The sequence below is a fragment of the Balaenoptera musculus genome, chromosome 6, assembly GCF_009873245.2.
Source record: "Balaenoptera musculus isolate JJ_BM4_2016_0621 chromosome 6, mBalMus1.pri.v3, whole genome shotgun sequence".
Taxonomy (NCBI): domain Eukaryota; kingdom Metazoa; phylum Chordata; class Mammalia; order Artiodactyla; family Balaenopteridae; genus Balaenoptera; species Balaenoptera musculus.
In genome coordinates this window covers 45,528,341-45,549,484 of record NC_045790.1, presented here as the reverse complement: position 1 = coordinate 45,549,484, position 21,144 = coordinate 45,528,341, and the positions used below count along the sequence as shown (strand labels likewise).

Genomic DNA, 21,144 nt, shown 5'->3' with positions numbered 1-21,144 from the left:
TGTCTGTGGGGGGTGGGGACTGATTATATGGCCTCTCTTCCACCCCAGACTAGTAATTTTCCATGCCATGGAAGGTACACATGGGCAGGGGATTCTAGCAGCTTCCACATATGACCTTTCTCCTTTCACCATCAATCCTGATTATCATCATTGAAGGGAATTCAACTCACCTTATTTATCATTTGTTTGTTTATTTTTAAAGAATTTGTTTATCAAACAAACAAATCATTTGTTTATTTTTAAAGAATTAGTTTTATTTATATGTTTATTTTTGGTTGCATTGGGTCTTTGTTGCTGCGCACAGGCTTTCTCTAGTTGCGTCAAGCAGGGGCTACTCTCCATTGCAGCGCGCGGGCTTCTCATCGTGGTGGCTTCTCTTGTTGTGGAGCACAGGCTCTAGGCGCACAGGCTTCAGTAGTTGTGGCACATGGGCTTAGCTGCTCCGCAGCGTGTGGGATCTTCCCAGACCAGGGGTCGAACTTGTGTCCCCTGCATTGGCAGGCAGATTTTTAACCACTGTGCCAACAGGGAAGTCCCTCACCATATTTATGAAAGGAACAATTAGATATGCAGAGTGTTTGGAAAGATGCCCACATTATATTAAGTTTAAAAAAAAAAAAAGATGCATACTAGTAGGGTCACTTAAACTGCTTCTGTCACTACCAGAAATATCTCAAGGTGAGGCTGGGTAACATCTGTAAGGATGAGAATAAGATTCTTTCTTTTTAATAGCAGCCTCTATTAGGAATGTTCAAGGTGTTTTTTGGTTTTTGTTTTTTTAACAATGAGAAAAGTATGAGCAAAAAATTAAGATTAAAAAAAGGCAGGATGTAATTCCTAATGCCAGGTGTTTTCTGCAAAATGCTGTTAACACACTGGCCTGAGGCCCCTGGTTAGGTACTACTAAAAGAATGTGGTGGAAGAAGCCCCAGCTTGGAAGTGAGGACATCCAAAATTGTATCCTGGCTCTGCCCCCAAATTCCTGTGTCACTTAATGTCCTCATCTGCTAAATGAGGGTGTTGGATTGATTCCTAAGAGTTCTGATGTCCACCCTCTTAAGAGAATTATTTTCTCGCTAGAATCAGGAGAGGCTGGGGGTTGGGATGAGCTTTGGCTGGTGATGCACACTTACTCATCAGGAAAGTCCCGCTGTAACCACAGGGGTAAGGGATGATGTCAGTTTATTTCCCTCTCCCAAAGACACAGCCCTGCCTTGGGCTTCCCCCGGGGTTTAACAGTGCAAAGTTCTTCTTACCCACCCTTGGAAGGTCGGCCTAGAGGTTGAGGTGTGTAATGATGTCAGTTTCTCAGTCTTTCAGCCTCTTGGGCACGGGGTTTGTTCTTACCAATAGAACAATAGAAATGGAGGTTTATGATAAAGAATTACACAGGAAGCCTTTGCTCAGCTCTTTCTCCCATTCCTGTCAGCAGCTATTTTGAACCCTTTCTGTTCTCTCACAGCTTCCTGCCCATATCCTTCGCTCTTGGTTGAGAACATTGCCTCTTTACAAGAAAACAGATGCTATTCGGCACAAACGCGCCATCTTCCTTCACCCTCCCTTTCACCAGTTACTTGCATCCCTGTTCTTCTTTGTCATCTTGCTGCTGTCCTTGAAGTGGGGGCAGCTGTTCCCTGTGTGAGGTTAACTCTCTGTTCTGCAAACTACCTTCTTACCTTATATCCTTACTGTTATTTAAAAAATGCTGTAAGCTCCCAATGTTTGAGTTCCTACCAAGTGCCACAAATCAATTAACCCTATTTACCACATACACGGGTCGTTTCCTCAGTTTAAATTGAGGGAACTTAAGCTCAGAAATATTGGTCATTTGCTAGTAAGTGGGACCTGTGGGGTTTGAATTAGGTTCATCTGCAAACCCTATGACCTCAACCACTCCTGACACATGGACTTCCAGCTCTGCCCTCCCCCCTCGAGATCCACACTGGCTCCTAGATACAGGACAAGGTCCCAAAGACACCTCACACTTTGTAATTCACACTTCATTAATTTTCCCCCTTGGTTGTCTTCTAACCCCACACCTTCCCCCGTCTCGAGCTCCCTCTTCTCCACTTGGTAAGTTGCTAAGTTGGTAATACCATCGCGCTGCCATCTACCAGGTGACTGCTGCTGTGGATCTGTCACCCCTACATCCAGTCAGTCTCCAAGTCGTGCCCATGTGTGCCTTGAATCCACCCTGTCGTCTGTCACCACTGCCCTCATCTGGGTTAGTTCTTAACATTTTTACTTCTCCCAGCTTGACTCCCCTCAAAGCTGGTTGCCATACTACTCCCGGAAAATAAAACAGGAAGGAAGACACAGTCACAAGAGTGCTGGAAACCAAGCTCAAACAACTGCTACCCTCTGGGAGGCCTTACCCCGGAATCTGTTACTGAGCATCAGCTCGTATGCAGACTTCTGAATAAGCAGCACAGTCTAGAGAAGGGCTGTCCCTGTGTAGAAGACCTCAGCTACTCAGCTCTTCCTGTAATTTGATGTAATTTTTTCCTAGTTCCTTTTGTCATTGATGGTAATGATCTTTGATGTGTACTTAAAACTATCTTGTCCCCTTTGTGGTGGTTTCTTCACTGCTTTTGTACTTTGCATCCTTGCTCATTTCCCTTTCCCCAATGAAGTATTACTGTTTATTATCTGGTCATCTCTGGTCTTTTGAACATGAAGTCAAGTTATTTCTGGATAATTATGAAGGGAAAGAAAATATTAAGTTCTTCCCACTTGTGAGATGCTGTTAGGCCCTGGATAATTAACGCACATACCTATTACTGGTAGAGATGGTTAGAATCGTAATAGAAGGCAATCTGACACATTACTAAAGTTTTCAATATGCATGCCTTTCCAACCAGCCTTCCCCTTTTGCAGCTTGCAGTGCTAAGAGTAAATGCACCAAACAATGCATTTTTCACTTAGGGGCACTCATGAGATAGACTGTTTGGATAGACTTTAAGTGATGTGGGTAGAATCATTTCCCCGAAACCAAGCTGCATATGAGCAGCCCTTGGCCTCGCTTTGCCAGTAAATTAACCGCCTCGTGTTCCTGTGTGCTGAGGCTCGTGGACATGTGCTGTGCTCCAGAAGCACCTTGGAAATGTGCGGGTGTGTTTGCTTCTGCTGTGGGAAAAGTGTTTTCCCTCATCTTGTTTGCAACTCAGCATTTCCTCAAAGGAAAACTATTAACAGATGGCTGTCTTTGTGCCAATTCAAGGATCTTGATCCAGAAAGAACCTACTGGTCAGTCTTTCTCTGGGCTTTATTCCCCCACTGTGTCTGAAAGTGCCCGGTATTCTCTCCCTGATGGCCTTGAACTCATTTCTCTTGCCAGTATACAACATCATTTTGTCTTCTTCACCCTTCCATATGCAGTTTGTTGTTTGTTTTGCTAACTTTTCTCATCACATATCCCCGTTTTGGGGGTACCCTTGACTTGAGACCCGAGTACGTCTGCTCTGAAGTTGGCAGACGAGAAGTACAGAAGCAGATTTTCTACCAGCAGTAGTTACTCGGACTGAGCACTTGCTTCATGTGTTCTCATTCAGTCTTCACACTGACTGTATTTACCCTTCATACTTCCCCATTTAAAATATGAGAAGACTGATAAGGTGAACACAGGTCAGAGTGACTCTCTCCTGGAGGCACAGAGACAGCCAGGGAGCAGTAAAGCCAGTCAGTTGGGCAGTCCCTGAAGTCTACTTCCAGTGGATATCCCAGGCTGATGGTGGAGAGGGGGGTGAAATTAGCAGTCCCTTTGCCTCGCTAGGAGGCTTCACCAATTGAAGCAAGAGTTAGGGGCAGAGTTGCATTGCGTTAACTATGTTAAACCACATGAGCACATGTATTAGCTTCCTACTGCTGCTGTAACAAATTACCACAAACTTAGTGGCTTAAACAACACAAATTTATTATCTAATTCTGCAGGTTAGGAGTCTAACATGGGTCTCAGTAGGCTAAAATCAAGGGCTGCATTCCTTTCTGGAGGCTCGGGAGAATCCCTTTCCTTGCTCTTTGCCACCTTCATTCCTTGGCTCCTGGCCCCCTTCCATCTTCAAAGCCAGCAATGGCGGGTCAAGTCCTTTTCATCACTAGTACTGACTCTTCTGCCTTCTTCCACATGTCAGGACTCCTGTGATTGTACTGGGCCTACCTGGTTAATCCAGGATAATCTTTCTAAGTCCAGCTGGTTAGCAGTCTTAATTCCACCTGTAACCTCTGTTCCCCTCTGCCATGTAAGGTAACATATTCATATGTTCTGGGCATTAGGGTGTGGATATTCAGGGGTGCAGGGGGGCATTATTTTGTTTGCTACCACATGCCACTTTCACAGCGTGGTAGGACAGAGCCGCCACCCCCAAACTCTCATCCTTGGTCTAGGTTGCTTCTGGAAGGTGTGTGATCCTTCCTGTTCTTCTCACCCACAGCCTAAAACACAGCTTCCCAATGGATCCAGCCAGTCTGACCTTGTCTAGGCTAATTGTTTCCTGTGGCCCAGGAAGAGATTCCAATTCTATCTCTTGATGGAAGGAAGAAGAGATCTCATTAAGGGCCCCCTTTATCAGGGAAAGGTGCTCACCTAGGCACGGCTGCACACCTAGTTTCTGCCCTCAAGAAAAATCTGCAAGTGTCTTCCACTGATGAGCTCCTCCATGTACTTGCTTCTGCTGCACCTGTGTCCATTGGTAATGTGACTTGGGTGAATACTGTGGGCCGGATGCTGCGTCTGTTCCCTCACTGATCCTCAGGCAATAGTAGTAGCACTTTGCAACAATTACTATTTATCCCCAAACATACATTTGACATATAAATGGAGGAGTTATTGCATCAGCCTATTGGGATGTAGCTACCGGAGGTTTTTTGCGGCCCTGTTTTAAACAAGGGTGTAAGTGGATGTTGCTAATACGTTATGAAGAAAGAACTCAGGGAGGTTAAGTAATTTGCTCAAGGCCACAGGAAAAATCAGTAACAAGATTGAAATCCAGGTACAAAACTACATTTCCTATATTTTCTCCATATCCGTCAGAAAACTCCACCTGAGGGTGAACTACTATTTTGTTTATAGAAGAGCTCTTTTGACTGGAAATTGGGAGTGAACAGGCAGGAACCCCCTTCAACACAGGCTCAATGAGGTAACAGTCCCCACTGTGTGGGACGTCCCTTGCTTCTTGCTGCGTTACAGAAGCTCTCACTTCTACTTAAAAACTCTCAGGGGGAGGACAGGAGATCTTAAAATCACATATATTTTCATTTTAGAATTTCACTTGGGTGGTGTCCTTCAGTCACTTCACTTGTGATTGCAAACCCCATTGCTCTTGGTCTGAATTTCATTCAGCATAATCCTACCTCATTATTTTATGCAGCACAGGAGTATTTATAGTGATTTAAATTAGATTATTACTTTTCCTTGAATATGTCACTGTTTGAGTTATGCAGAACACCACAAGTAGGTGGGCAGTCTGCGTGAAGAGATGTTTCTTATCGGCACTTTCCCTCCTGGGATCTTAACAGCATAACCCTGAACCTATTAGAAATACTGGTATTAAAGTCCCCATTTCTTCCTCGGGGCTACCCCTCCTGCAAGGTTGGGTGCTCTGAGGCCCCATTCTCAGCTACAGCTTCTCCTTGGTGCTGACTCCCAATTCAGTCTCTAGCCCAGACCTCAGTTCTGAGCTGCCGTGGGCTATCTGGGCATCAGGGCTGACTTAATCCTCATAACACTCTTATAAATGGGTGGATGAACACTACATTTTGTAATTGGAAAATGAAGAATCAAGAAGATATGGTGGGGGCTTCCCTGGTGGCGCAGTGGTTGAGAATCTGCCTGCCAATGCAGGGGACACGGGTTCGAGCCCTGGTCTGGGAAGATCCCACATGCCGCGGAGTGGCTGGGTCCACGAGCCACAACTACTGAGCGTGCGCGTCTGGAGCCTGTGCTCCACAACAAGAGAGGCCGCAACAGTGAGAGGCCCACGCACCGCGATGAAGAGTGGCCCCCACTTGCCACAACTAGAGAAAGCCCTCGCACAGAAACGAAGACCCAACACAGCCAAAATAAATAAACAAATAAATAAATAAATTTTTAAAAATAAAAAAAAAAAAAAAAGAAGAAGATATGGTGGTTTGCTATAAGCCTTAGAGGTGGGATTTAGGGAGCTTTGTTTAAAGAGAAAAATGTAAAATGTTCCAGTTGAGAGGGAATTAAAACTGTAGGCAGTTAGTATCACATGTATATAGCATAACATAAGGAATAACTAATACATATTATGTCTTAAGGTAAATGTTCAGAACAGAGAGGAGTAATTAGGCAAAGAAGGGACGGAGATAGATAAGATGGGGGTGTTACTGCATAGATGTCTATTGGGGTATAGCCACTGAAGGGTTTTGTGACCCTGTTTTCACACTTAATCATGGTTGTAAATAGGATTTTTGCTAATACTTGACTCACTGAAGGCTGAAACCAAGCCAAAGCTGGAATATGTGGCACCATTTTATTAGTCAGTTTTACAAAAAGAGAAAAGCCTCTGTTTATACAGGCTGGAAGAGTCGTTTGACCTGTTCTTCAACGCCATCTGAAATTGCTTTGGGGTTAACTTAGCCTTTCCCTTAAGACACGTACGATAAGGGGATGAGAGGAGCACAGACTGGGTTTTCATTCCCCCCAATCTCTGAGGCCTAATCTCTGAGCAAGGTGGCTTTGGTGCCAGCTAGTGTCACTGTTTAATATGTGATGGGGAGGAAGTAACAGGTTAACTTTGATAAGTGGACACGCCAGCTGTGTAAACTGAACCAGAATATTTCTCCATGCCGTTCCCTACCCTCCCACCCTCGGAAGCAGAAATGAAGTGATTTGCCTTCACCTGTTGGTTTTCCCTTGCCCCGTCCCTCCCCTGCTCTCCCCTCTCTAGGAAAATGAGGACTTTCTTTTCTATATTACTCATGAGTTCAAGTTTAGAACAATATAATGGATATAGGAAGTGCTTTATTCTGAAAACTTTGAGAGAGAAGTTGCTGGGTGACTTGCCACTGGCTTAATTTTACCCTCTCTCCTACAGATTCAAAAATGTTTTATCAGAAAGTTAACTTTAGAACTTTCATGAGACTTTAGAACTAATTCTGGCGGGTAGACGCATAAGCTTAAGTAAGGGAGCTAAGAGACAGATGATTCTGAAATGTGGAGCTGGATGAATGGCTGCTTTCTTCAGTGGGTCAAAGGCATGAAAAAATAAGGTTGAGGGCAGAGGGCAGGAATTACTCTCAATTTAGTGACAGGGCAATCAAATGCAAAGTTTGGACCGTGTTTGGAACATGAAACTAATCAAGCAACGGTTTAAAAAAAGTTTTTTTTTTTTTTTTTTTTTGAGGACACCAGGGAAATTTGCACATGGTCTATATATTAGGTGATACTGAGGAATTAATGTCATTTTTATCAGCTGTGATAATGACATTGCCGTGTAGAATAATCCACATATTTTGGTCCTTCTGAAGTAGGGGTGAAGTGACAAAGTCTGGGATTTGCAACAGATGAAGCAAGTTTGACAAAATTTAGGAAATTGTTGAATCTAAGTGATAGATATATATGGGGTTCACTATACAATCCTCTACATCTAAGATGATGGAAAATTTTCATATTGACTTCTTAAGTGTTTTACCTGGCCTCCTGAGCCCACAGTTGAGTTGCATCTACAGTTCAGTGTGGTTATCCTATCACAGCCACCAGACCACAGGCACTTTAATTCCTGTTGGGAAGCACGTTGCCACCAACCCAGAGCCAGAAAAGCCAAATACCATCCAGAAGCTCTTTTTCTTGTTGTTGTTGTTGTTTTTAAAAAACAAAAAACAGGACCAAAAAAAACCAGTTTCCTTCAGCTTATCCAGAACTATTGATTCTGGAGTGAGGACCAAGATATCGACCTAGATACAACTGATTACCAGCCCCCAGAGGGGGGAAAGGTGGCTTTTTAAAAACTACCCTTTTTTATTTTATTTTGTAGGACTACCAGAAGGCTTCAGACCTTCTATGACGGAAGTCACTCCTGTGCCAGAGGAGTGTGTCATATTCCAATGGCTGAGCCGTTCTGCCCTAAAACGAGAGAGGTTCGTAATATTTCTGGAAGGTGCACCAGAATAAATCATGAGGGCTTGGGGTGGCATCTAGACGTAGATTAACTGGCCAAGCATGTGGTCTCTCTTCCCCTCTCTAGCTTGCTGCTTACTCAAGGTTTTATGAAGAGTTGTTTCCCTTTGCTAATAATGCCTCCACTACTCTCAGTCATTGGTAAGCTGAATCACTCAAAGTTGCTACCTTTTTTTTTTTTTTTTCTTAAGTAAGTTTTGATTTTGCTGTCAGGATACCTTTTAAAATAATTTAGAGTAGCATAATATGTCCAGAGTATACAATCTGGAACCAGATTTCTTATGATCAGGTCTTTACGCTTCAGCGTAATTGTTGTGTGTCTTTGGACCAAAACCTCGGATTTGGTTTCCTCGTTTATAAAATAAGGTGATGATAACATGTACCTCATAGGACTGTGAGGGATAAAAGAGTTATTTACTTATAAAGTGCTTTGAGTGATGCCTGTTAGTTATAAGACATCCAGTGACTGTTAACTGCTTTTATGAATTAAGTTATTAATAATCTGTAAATTGTCAGATTGGCATCATTTGCCTTTGAGCTGAGTTTGGCTGTTACTCTCCAGCTGCCTCTCCAGGATTATAGTAAGATCTCAGGACTAAAGGGGCAGCCCTACAAAAGCCAATGGTGATATAAAGTGAGGAATCACAGCCTTAGCTTTCAGAGAATAAAAATGGCTACCACAATTCAAAAGTCCATCCATGGTACTTTTCTTATAACTCAAGATTTGAAAGTCAGGTGCAACCCAGTAGGTCAGAAGTTATTGTCAGAGACAAACTGCCTAGTAAAATCTACTTTATAAAATAACTTAGACAATACATATAACTAAACATGTTAATCATTCAGGTGATTTTAACACCTGAATGTGGAAAGTAGTACATGTTCAGCCTTGTATAATCATGTAAAACTAGCTTCCTTACAGTTAAGAGCTAGGGCACCTTAACCTCACTCTGGTCTCAGAAATCTAGAATCCAAAGCCAGGTGTTGGAGGGAGCCATTTCAGATATATCACTGCATGTTGATTCTCTGTGACATCTGTGAAAGCACCTTTTTTACTTCTTTAAAACAAAAAAAAGGCAGGTTAAGTTTTAAGTGTGAGTTTAGAATACATTTGACCCTTGAACAACGTGAGGGGTTGGGGCACTGACCTACCATGCAGTTGAAAATCTGAGTATAACTTTACAGTTGGCCCTCCTTATCTGCAGTTCTGCATCCAAGGATTCAGCCAACCACAGATTGTATAATATTGTAGTATGAATTCATTGGAAAAAATCCATGTATGAGTGGACTGCACAGTTCAAACCTGTGTTGTTCAAGGATCAACTGTGTATGTTCCCGGCTAGTTATCAGCAGAATATCAGAACAATGTAAGTCTGAAACTCAGATCTGTCCACAGAATAAATCTGCTCTCCAGGGGAAGTTAGATGTGTGCAATAACATTTTTGTCCACTTCAAAATGGGGGCAGCTTGGGAAGAAATAGACTAGGGAGAGAATATGCATGATAGTAGGAAATCAGAGGTACTGCCCCAGTGATTTGGGTACTAGGAGTAGAGGTGGGTAAGGGAAGTGCTAATGATGTATGCAGAGCACATGTAAATGTGGTGGCTGGGTGATAGTTTCCAGTAATGCAGTTTGGCCTCCCTTGAGACCGAATTAATGCAGCTATTAATAGTCTAGTCAAGCTAAGGACCCTCACATAAAGACTTTAAAAGAGTGCTGGGGAGGGCAGTTTAAGAACATGGGAAAATAAGGCCTTCAGAATATTACTTTATTCTTATATACCCTAAAAGAGATTTTAAAATATTGTCCAAAAAATATAAAGAGTGGGTGGTGTTGCCCCTTCGTAATTATCACTTTAACTTTCAACATCGTTGTGATCTTTCATGTACTGACGACAGATTGTCAAGTGGCAAGCAAGGTACACTATGGTTGTACTATATCTTACCATTTGTGTTGAAATATGTGTATGTAAAAGAGATAAGTATGAAAATATTTATATGCAAATAAAGTGTTTCTGGAAAGTTGACCAAAGAACTGCTAACAGTGGTTTCCCATGGGGAAACTGGGTCGCTAGTACACAGGTAGAAGAAATACTTGTCACAGAATAATATCCTTTCGTACTGTTTACATTTTTGTACCATGTGCAAGTATTACCTATTCCAAAAATAGTACTTCTAGTCGAAAGGTAATCTGAAACAAATTCTTCTAAAGTCCTGACACAGTAAAGAGACCTCTAAGCCTGTAGTTTATATTTCTGGCACCTTACGGTGGCGTTGTCTGTTCGTGTGGGAGTGCAGAGTACTGGTCCAGGTGGCAAGGGCCCAGGGTCTGTCACTGGCTGGCCCACCCAGGCCCATAAGCCTCTACTTCCTCCTCCCCAACGTGGCACCCACCGCCCAGGGTGATGGTGAAGACTTACAAGCCACATTGCCACTGGCCTGCGATAGTTGTGATCTTCCTTCACACATCTCTAGAAGCACTCTGAAGTTTGGCCGAGACATACAGCTCAGTTATTTGGGATTTTTAAAGACATTTAATGAAGACAGGACTGGGCTGGATATATCTTAATTTTGAAAGTAGGGGGGACAGCAGGGGAAAGAGTGATTTAATAAGCCCTTGTATTTATACCTATACTCCTTAAGGAAAAGTTTTGATTTAGCATAATCTTATTTTCAGCATGTATAGGATAAATAAACATGATGTAGCATCAGCTAGTCATCTAGGGCTTGTCGTGGTTCTAAATTTGGAGTTGCCGAGGCTCTTGTTAAAATTCTTTCTCCTCTTGCCATAGCATAATGTGTTATTTTTAAGGAAATAGGTTAATTTGCTTCTGTGGTTCAGACATGTGCAGGCAAGACCTTGGCCTAGATTGGAGCCTTCTATTGACTTTGAGTCACTCCATTTTATATATTGGTATCATAGGAAACTTGACAAATTATTTGGGAAATGTGTAGAAGCTGCCAGTGTTAATAATTAGAAGACCAGTTAAGCATTTAGATTCCTTGCTATATATATTCCTTAGCTCTTTTAATATTCACAGTATTGGGGCTTCCCTGGTGGCACAGTGGTTAAGAATCCGCCTGCCAGTGCAGGGGACACAGGTTCGAGCCCTGGTCTGGGAAGATCCCACATGCTGCGGAGCAACTAAGCCCGTGCGCCACAACTACTGAGACTGCGAGCCACAACTACTGAAGCCCCCGCGCCTACAGCCCATGCTCCGCAACAGGAGAAGCCACTGCAATGAGAAGCCCATGCACTGTAGCAAAGATTAGCCCCCGCTCGCTGCAACTAGAGAAAGCCCACATGCAGCAACAAAGACCCAAAACAGCCAATAAATAAATAAATAAATAAATAAATTCTGAAAGAAAAAAAAAACAAACACACAACTTCACGGTATCTCTGAGTTATATAATATTATTATTCCCATTTTACAGATGAAATAACTAGGACATACATAAGGGTAAGTGAATTCTTGGCAGTGCTTTAACAGTTAAGTTTAAAAGACTAATTTTTTTTTTAATTAAAAAGGAATGTTTAAGCACAGGCTAAGAAAAAAATGAAATTAGATTAGATGTACATTATTAGACACTAGAAAAAGTGATCAAACTTTTAAATAATGTTTCTAAACTCATGTGTCACCTTGCCTCTAAAGGGATGCCAAGATAAGTTTCTCTCTGGATAGAAGAAATCAGCACAGCCCCATTCTGTTTTTTACTGTATGTCTTTAGAGAGGCAACAGGCAAAAGAGATTATGAAATCACTTTCTACCCCCAAAAAGCTTTCACAAAAGCCCTCAGGTTTTGTATAAAAGAGCAGTGAGAATGAGTTTCTCAGGAGCTTGAAAACAGTTCACTCTGCACATCTCTGAGATGTGAATGAGGAAGGCATCTTAGTGTAGCCTTGGAGGTTAAGAGCTCAGGCTCAAGCCCCCTTTCACAATCCATGATAGTCTCTTAAAGTTGTTAAGAAGTGAGATTAAAGCATGTAAACAAATGCCTGGTGTGTAGAAAAACCTCAGTTTGCTCTTGTACCTGTGAGCTAGGGTAGGGGCTGGGGCAGGACAGAGCACTATGTAAGTGGGTAAGGGTCTAGGAAACACCCTTCTGTGATCTCCTAGGTTCTCTTCGAGGGCCTACAGGTACTAGGTATTTATAGTAACAATCTTTTAAAGTATCAGAGGAAAAATAAATTAAGCTGAACTTCTGTTTGTATGTTTTGAGTTTGGTTCTTTGCATTCTAGGTCCTCATAGAGACCGCTAAGAAGCTAGGACTCCGGTGCCACTCAAAAGGGACAGTGATCACAATTGAGGGACCTCGTTTTAGCTCCCGGGCAGAAAGCGTCATGTTCCAGACCTGGGGGGCGGATGTTATCAACATGACCACAGTTCCAGAGGTGATCCTTGCTAAGGAGGCTGGAATTTGCTACGCAAGTATCGCCATGGCAACAGATTATGATTGCTGGAAGGAGCATGAGGAAGTGGTAGGTGAAATTCTCTTTGGAACATGTATGGCCTGGGCTTCCACGTGCCATGTGAGCCAGTAAGGGAGTGTCTTAACTCTTTGTTTATATTACATTAGTTCCAGAAAGTGCCATTCTACCAGGTTTTAAAGTCAGCTTTTTATACACTGTCATTAGGTATTAACAGATTTTTTCTGTAGTTCCCACTGGAAGAACAGAAATCTTCATAGAGAATAAAAAGACACTTTTATCCAAGGATCAACAGGGGAACAGTACACTGTAAACATGTAGGTGTGTTGGGAATTATATTGAGACTTGGCCCTTACTTTAAGGATAAAGACTTGGTTATAAGTTCTTTATGCTGTGCTACTGTTTATTATGTAGGGGGAAAACCCTACTATTATGTACCTCAACCTGGTGAGAGGACTCTGTATTCATGTCTGTCTGTATTCATGTCTGTCTCACCTACCATGGCTGGGTACTGTGGTTGGTATAATAATATGATAGCAGACAGACAAGTCCATAAGGAGCCAACATTCTGGGTTTTGTGGGGCTGGGTAGAGGCCAAGCAAACCAATGTGAGAAGGCGCAGGGTTATAAAGAAATAGTGTGATAAGGTACAGAAGTACATATCAAATTGGCCCAACCAAATACTTCAAATCCAGGAAGCCTTCCTGGTTTAAGTGTGATGGGAAAGATGGCCGTGCCTGAGTGGAGTGGAGAGGAGAGGAGGGAGAAGAGGCAGGCAGGGCCACGTAGGCTGTGTAAGGATTTCAGATGGGAGGTCAATGAGGGTTTTTGGCAGGAAAGACAGCAAGATCCAGCTGGTATTTGAGGACACTGGGCCACAGAGGTCAGGCTTCCAAAACAAATATTTTCTTTGTGGAAAACTTTGAACATCTACCAAAGTAGAGTCTAGTATAATGAACCCCCAGTTACCCATCACCAAGCTTTCCAGAGTTATCAGCCATGTCAAGTCTTGTTTTATTTATATGCCCCTACCCACTTTTCTCTCCCCTACCCTAATTATTTTGAAGTAAATTTTTCTAAAAGGCCTCTCTTTTAAAATAATTTTTTAAAACCACAACACCATTGTTGTATGAAAAAATATTGATATTAATTCCTTAATATAATCAAATGTCCAGATTTGTCACATTTTCCCTCATTTCATAATTTTTAACTGTTCAAATCAGGATCCCTTATAATCCACACATTGCATTTTAACGATATGCCTCTTAAATCTTTTACTCTAATATTCTCCTCCCTTTTCATTCCTTGCATTTTACTTGAAAAAACCAGATCATTTGTCTTGTCATTTATCTCATTTTAAAAAGAGAAAGTGATAAAACTACAGCCAAGAAATTTTGAAGGAAGAAGTGCTGGAGTGGCGGTTCTGAACACACTTAGGGGAGGTGACATCTTCTCCAAAGGGACCTTACCACCATCTCAGGCTGCTTGTTTCACCATCCAATTTCATGTAAAATGGAGTAAGATATTCTAGCTGCCTGTCCATCCGTGGGTATGGAGTTTGGGTCGTAGATGAACCCAGATTCTTTGAATGAATGTCTTATCCTCACTCTGCAGTGTAATAAACTGTTGCTGACTACTAGGATGTTCATTATGTAAGAGATTTGCAAATCCTGACCCAAAAAAGTCCCTGACTTGGCAGCTTTGGTCATCTAAGGGACAGCTCAGCCTCATGATGTTGAGAAGCTGCTTCCAATTAATAGGAGACTCCAGCCTCTGCCACTCCCCAAGAGCAGATTGCTTCCTGCCTGTGGCTTTCTGCTCGGTCTCGTAACATTTGTCTCCCATGCAGAGCGAATGGTACTTTCGTTTAGTAGCCCACATGAGGTTTGGAAAACAGTCAGTTGGAGCTACTTCAGTTAAAAGCAAAAAAAAAAAAAAAAAAAACCTAAGCTCTGTGTAAGTGGTAAGGCACAAAAGCAAATAATATTAAATGCCACCAGGAAAACATAGACAAAGATGGCATCATCTCAGTCAGCTATGTGTGTCATTCTGCTTTAAACCAGATGTGTAGCCTGGCATGGCAAAAAGGTTTTAGAGTTGCCTAAACACTTGCTCAAATTCCTGTTGTTCTTTTTACTTGTAATACTGGGTGAGTTATTTAACCCGTTCACGTGGGTGGGGGTTGTGTAGTTACATTTCTGACCTTGCAGGATTATTAGGAGGATTAAACCATATGATAAATGTAGAGCATCTAGTATAGTGCTGGCTCCTAAGAGGGTGGTCATCAGATGGTAGGTGTGATGGAATGGAGGAGAGGGATAGTTTCTGAAGAAAACTTCTGAGATTTAAGCTGGATGTTGAACAGGTTAGAATTTATTGTGAGGAAGTTAGTAGAAAGGACATTTTGGGTGAAGCACAACAGCAGAAACAAAGAGAAAAAGGAGATCAGAACCTGTATTAGTCACAAAGTGTGAGGAAAAGAGTAAAATACAAGGTAAATCTCTTGGATGTTTCATGACCCTGCATTTGAAGATTCATAGCTGGCAGGCACCCAGCAAGCTGGTCACCACCTTGTGCTGTGATCCCCTCGCACAGTGATGGGACGCCCCTCTGCTACAGTGCTCATCATTTTGTTCTAAACACATCTCAGTGTTGTGGGAGGGGTCTGGACTTGATACTCCAGGAAATAGAAAGGTGTAATCACTGTGCCCCTGAATCTTGGGTTTCTTCTAAGCATAGTGAAACATGACAATTACTCTTTCTGATCATCTGTTTTATACTCAACTTTCTTCAGCTTCCTTATGAAGCAACTTCAGTCATACACAGAAGCAGACAATGGTAATGAACGTCCAAGAATCCAACATCCAGCTTCAATCATAAACATAACAACTTAAGGCCAATCATATTTCATCTATACTCTGATCCATAATTTTATCCATAAACATTTTAGGAAACATTTAACATAACCACATTACCGTTATCGCATTCCAACAATTGCTTAATATATCCAGGCAAAGTTCAATTTTCTAGTTATCTCAAATAGCGTAAGTGATTTTTTTCTTCCAGGTGTTTTTAAAAGAAACCAGGTCATTTGTCCTGTAGTTTCCCACAGTACGAATTGGTGAAATCGTCTCCTTAGGGTGGTTTATCCAATTTCTCAGTGCTCTGTTATTTTCTGTAAATTGGCAGCAGGATCTAGAGATTTGATCATATTCAGTCATCATAATCCACAAGGAAGCTCATTAAAGTGGACTGTTTCTTTGTTTTGTTTGGGTTTTTTGGTTCTGTGATGTTAACAGCCCATCCATTAATTCACTGGGACTGTAAAATGGTTGATGCTTTGATCCCATCGTTTTTCTTTATTAGCTGGAAGACTTCTCTAAAGAGAAATGTGCTTATCTTCTGATTTATCCAGTATAGCAACAGTTTTTAAAACTGGAATCCATTCTGTGGACATGAGGAGAAGAGCCACAATCTTTCTAGGCCACGCTAACACATTATACATCTGAGAAACTTTCTCGGATGCCATACTGAAAACCAGCAGTGCTTTTCAGAGATGTCATTGGGTTTCTCCAAGAGCTCTCCCTGATACATGCAAAGCTTGGGTCCAGGGGATTGAAACTGGGGTAAACTGACTTTAACAGATCAGGTAGGAACTCAAGAAAATGTTCTGTGAAAAGCAGTGGAATTTTAAATTGCTGTTAACATCCCGTGCTATTGTTTCTCTAGGTTTCTGTGGACCGGGTCTTAAAGACCCTGAAAGAAAATGCCAATAAAGCCAAAAGTTTACTTCTCACTACCATACCTCAGATAGGATCCATGGAATGGTCAGAAACCCTCCATAACATTAGGGTAAGTATCCTCAGCCATCTGTAAGCAGACAATTCCATAGACCCTCAGCTGCCTTTTTCTCTAATTTGCATTTCACCCTTGGCCCATCTCCTTATGTATTTTATACTAGGCTAGATGTTTTCTACAAGTTTTCATGCCATTTACTACTACTAACCATAAATGGAATAGATATACATTTTGGCTGGTAATGCAAGAGCACTGGAAGTTAAGGTGGGGAGAGTTTTATTATCTAGTCTACCAGGTTCTTAACATTGTCCTGCTTTGCAGTATATCCCTAAGTTTTACTTCAGAAGATTGGTAATGTTTGCTCTGTACATGGATTATGCTGCAGACAAGGCTGTTTTCTCTTTGGCAGATCCATGCAAAGTGTTGGCAGCCTTTAAAGCCAAAACACTGACAACAGCAATACTGAAATTGTGCCAGGGAATGTCTACTTACAGTTAATGTTGCGTCAAACTAAGATAGTAATTAATGATAAACAAGTGATGGGTTGCAGATCGGTAGCTCTTCAACTCTAGTATTAATTCCCAGAATATAATTTGAACTGACTGCTGAGCTCAGAGATGTGTGGTTTTTATCTGGACATCTTGAGACTCTCTTGATTAACCACCTTGGATAAGGAGTTGCCTGAAATTGATCAGATGTTACATTCACCTAGTAGCCAGTATATCCTAAGGTCCTAAGTATATCCTAGAACACATCTGTACTCTTAGGTCTTAAGAAAAGTAGTTGAGAGAAGATTCGAAAAGTTGATAAAAGCCCTCTCTACCTGAATTACCACTGAGGAGCCCTGGAATGAGAGCCACTGTTTTAGTGTGACAAGGACACTATGTGGTAGTAAATGATTGCCAATTGCTGGGCATGGAGGTGCCATGATTTGTAGTGTTTGCTGATTGCTGTGGTATAAATGCTCTTGCACAGCCGACTTCAAGCTACTAACATGAAGCCACTGGTAAGCTGGGAAGTGATGTACATAATCAGGTTTTTACAAGCTGGTACAAGCAGGCTCCAGCACATCACTGTAATAATATGCCTCTCAGCCTTGAGGACTGGCAAAGTCAGGAATATTGGCATTTGTAATCTATCTTCCCTACTAGACTTTAAATCCATAAGGAGCAGGAAACTCATCCATTGGTTTCAGCCTATATACCCAGGAGATAAATGTTCTTTAATGAGTAAATGTTAGGCCCTTCCCCCCATGAAGTATTTCATCATAATTGAAATACAGGCAGTCCTTATTATAAGGATAAAGAAAAGGGGAACAGAAAACAAATTCTAAGAATTGGAGAATGTCACTTTAAACTAGAAACAGTTACATTTAGCTAAACATAATGAGTGTAATGTGATAGAGCAGCGTGACTTTGGCTTGTCTAAATAAACACACTGTTGATTGGCAGGAAATGTGACTCATACTTTTGCTGCTGCTGAGGGTATAACCTGCAAGATGGGATGGTGTGTTTTGGGTTTGTTTTTTTTGTTTTGTTTTTTTTTTTAGGTTTCTGACCCTGTTTTGACCATAGTCCCTTGAACTTAAAGATAATTTGTCAAGCAATAAATTTATTATTTCAGCTGCATTTTTAAGTAAAGATGTTTGGATAGTAGAAATCGGTATTCTCCTTTCTTTCTGTGAAGCTTCTGAAAGTGTGTGTAAAATTGTGTGTTTCTGTATGTATGCATTTTTTTTTAAATTTATTTGTTTATTTATTTTTGGCTGTGTTGGGTCTTTGTTTCTGTGCGAGGGCTTTCTCCAATTGCGGCGAGCAGGGGCCACTCTTCATCGCGGTGCGCGGGCCTCTCACTGTCGTGGCCTCTCCCGTTGCGGAGCACAGGCTCCAGACGCGCAGGCTCAGTAGTTGTGGCTCACGGGCTTAGTTGCTCTGCGGCATGTGGGATCTTCCCAGACCAGGGCTTGAACCCGTGTCTCCTGCATTGGCAGGCAGACTCTCAACCACTGCGCCACCAGGGAATCCCATATGCATTTTTTAAGAGGGTTAATATGTGTAGAAAAGAGAAAATGAAGAATTGCTGCTCTAGACAAAATTGAGAATTATGGCCTCCATTCTATAGCATTAAGGAACACCATACTAATAATCCCTTATTCCAGGGCATTATTTTCAGCTCTCTCAGCACTGAAGTGTGCATCATTAATTCACTACACTTAGTGAGCACCCACTATATGTCAAGATATGTAAGACGCTGTAATGAAGAAGCTCCTATTCTATTTGGCGATACTAACGTTGAAATTTCAATGACGTTTTTCAGTGGAATAAGGCGAATGATGGAGGTTGCATAAACAACAATCCAGGCTGGAGGATGGTGTATAAAATATGTCCTAGTGGATGTAAAGGCGGGTGGAGATAAGTGAGAATCAGAACAGTCCTCTGAGATAAACATTCTGAACCTCACCTTACATGAAAGGAGAATGAAGAACTAAAAGTTAGGAGTTACACTCAAAGTCCCATAATCTGTGCCTGCTTTCTTTCAGAAAATGGCCCAGTCTTCTGTTTTGTTACCAAGACATTAAAATAGCATGGCTGCTCAGAAGACAAGGTAACCTTCTAATTCCAATCATTTGGGGAATTCCTGCTTGAGAAAACACAGAAGAGACATGCAGCTTCTGTGTCCTTGCCCCCTAAGGAAGAACAAGTGATAAGACATTGCTCACATCAGAGATGCCTTCTAAAAGACTTGGACTGCTTCAAATAACAGAAGGAAAGCAAATAACCAGTAAACATGTGGGGAAATATTTACACATTAGAAAAAAATAAGACACCTTTCACCATTCCCCCAAATTTGTAACAGTAAAGGTAAGCAGTAACACTCCTATGTTGCCAAGGAATGTGAAGAAATAGCTTTTAGACTATTTACTGATGTGACTGTAAATTGGTACAATCTTTTTGGAGGGCATTTTGGTAAAATGTATCAAAAGGCTTAAAAAATACCCTTTGTGCTGGTTACTTTACTCCTAGGAATTTATCTTTAAGAAATTATCAGAGATACATACAAATAATTATGTATAAAGAAGGATGTAGAACATAGTTTTAATAGCAAATATTCAAAACAATCTGAATATCCAACAACTGGAGGTAATCACGGTTAAGCTCTAATTAGATTGTGAAGCAGCCAACTGAACATCATGGTTTCACATAATATTTAATGTACTAAGGAAATTGTTGCTGTATAATATGAAATGGGGATATGTAAGCATTTTACAGTACTAATTTTGTTTTAAATATGTACAATGAATAGAAAGAAATATATATACTCTTTTGTTATTGTATTTGGGGGGAGGGACACTGGATAAATTTTTAATTTTCTTTATATTTTTCCTTATCTTCACATTTTTCTACAATGAATATAATCAAATAGTGAAGTTTTAAAAATAAAAATGGGCTTAGAAAGATCCAGTTCTTGAAAACACACTGTTTCTGGTAATGCAGCAAAAGTTAAAATGGCAATACTAAGAGGAGTTCTGTTTGAGTTAAATCTTTATTTTTGTTAAAAAAGATAATTAATGACTATAGTCAGAACAATACTTGGGTTTGCAACAATGTGAGAAAAGCTGGGTGTTTAATATGGAGCTAATCTTAAATTATTTAAGAGACTGTATACACACATTCTAGTGTGTCAGATATTCTTTAAATTGACATTTGACTTTTTGTTTCTACTCCTTTTTATGATCTGATGAATTATTTTACATGAGTTGGTGATTTTTGTTTTTTAATAAAGAAAATGGAAGCTTGCTTCTTACTGTTTTTTATTGTCAATTTTTTAGGAATGTGGTTTGTTTTCTTATCACAGGGAGATCATTCTTCCCTCAGAATTACTCCTTCTCACTATGGTCTGTTACTGGGTCCTTTAGTGATGTATCTCGTCTGTTTAAAGAGATTGTAGAATGAATGTGTTTGTGTCTAAGAAACTGTCTTCAAGATAATGAGCTGCTAATTGTAAACAATAAACTAGTTACCCTTCAGCATTAATACTAAGCTGTTTGGGTTACATGTGAGTATGGCTCTTGGATTCTCTGATGCAGTGGTTTCAACTCTGCATATGAGGGAGCCACAGAGGACCTGATGGGTCTGAACCTAAGGTTCTCTGGCTCTATACCCCATGATTGTTTTTACTACCCTGTAATATATGCTATGCCTTACTTTCCTTCATTTTTGGTAGGTGTCTGAGGATGTCAAGGCCAAAATGCAGGCATTTTTCTTGTTGCCTTCCCAAAGTACAGTGCTTCCCAAGTTAAAGAAGTTATTTTCTTGATCCAGTAGCCTTTTCTTGCAGCCTCATTTTTAGACTTCTCAAGTGGAGTACATGGTATTCTTGTTTTGTTACCCATCATTTACTCCTTAAACAAAGCCAATAATATAATTTTCCTTCTACCTCATTCTTGAGGACTTTGCTGACCATTTCTTCCCAGAACACTTCCCACTTCTATGATACTTCACTCCTTTTCTTAGCTACAAAAATAAGTGAACAGTGTGATCAGTTTTGAGCATTTTGAAGTTTCCCCAGTGGATTATGGGCATAATGGAAAAGTTCTAGCTTAGTGACAGCCCCTTGGAAGAGCGCTGAGTTACTAATTAGTACATCTGCATCTACTTAGAAATGTGTATTGGCATTGTGAGCTGCTTATTTTTGTTCTGCATTGTTGTTCATGATTTTGACAATTAGATAACCAGAATAGTTCATATTCAGTGTTAACCAAAAAGAGTGGAGAAGGCT

The 21,144-nt window shown here is 41.0% G+C and overlaps 1 protein-coding gene across 1 annotated transcript in view; it reads left to right on the top strand.

The window, feature by feature from the left end:
- Positions 1-20,169, top strand: part of LOC118897393 (methylthioadenosine phosphorylase) — a 38,948-nt gene extending 18,779 nt beyond the window's left edge. The window contains exons 5-8 of the mRNA XM_036856556.1: positions 7,998-8,100; positions 12,379-12,618; positions 16,297-16,419; positions 18,905-20,169. Coding sequence (XP_036712451.1) covers positions 7,998-8,100; positions 12,379-12,618; positions 16,297-16,419; positions 18,905-18,943 — 505 coding nt within the window. The 3' untranslated portion in view covers positions 18,944-20,169. The remainder of the gene's footprint in view (positions 1-7,997; positions 8,101-12,378; positions 12,619-16,296; positions 16,420-18,904) is intronic.
- The last annotated feature ends 975 nt before the right edge of the window (positions 20,170-21,144 follow it).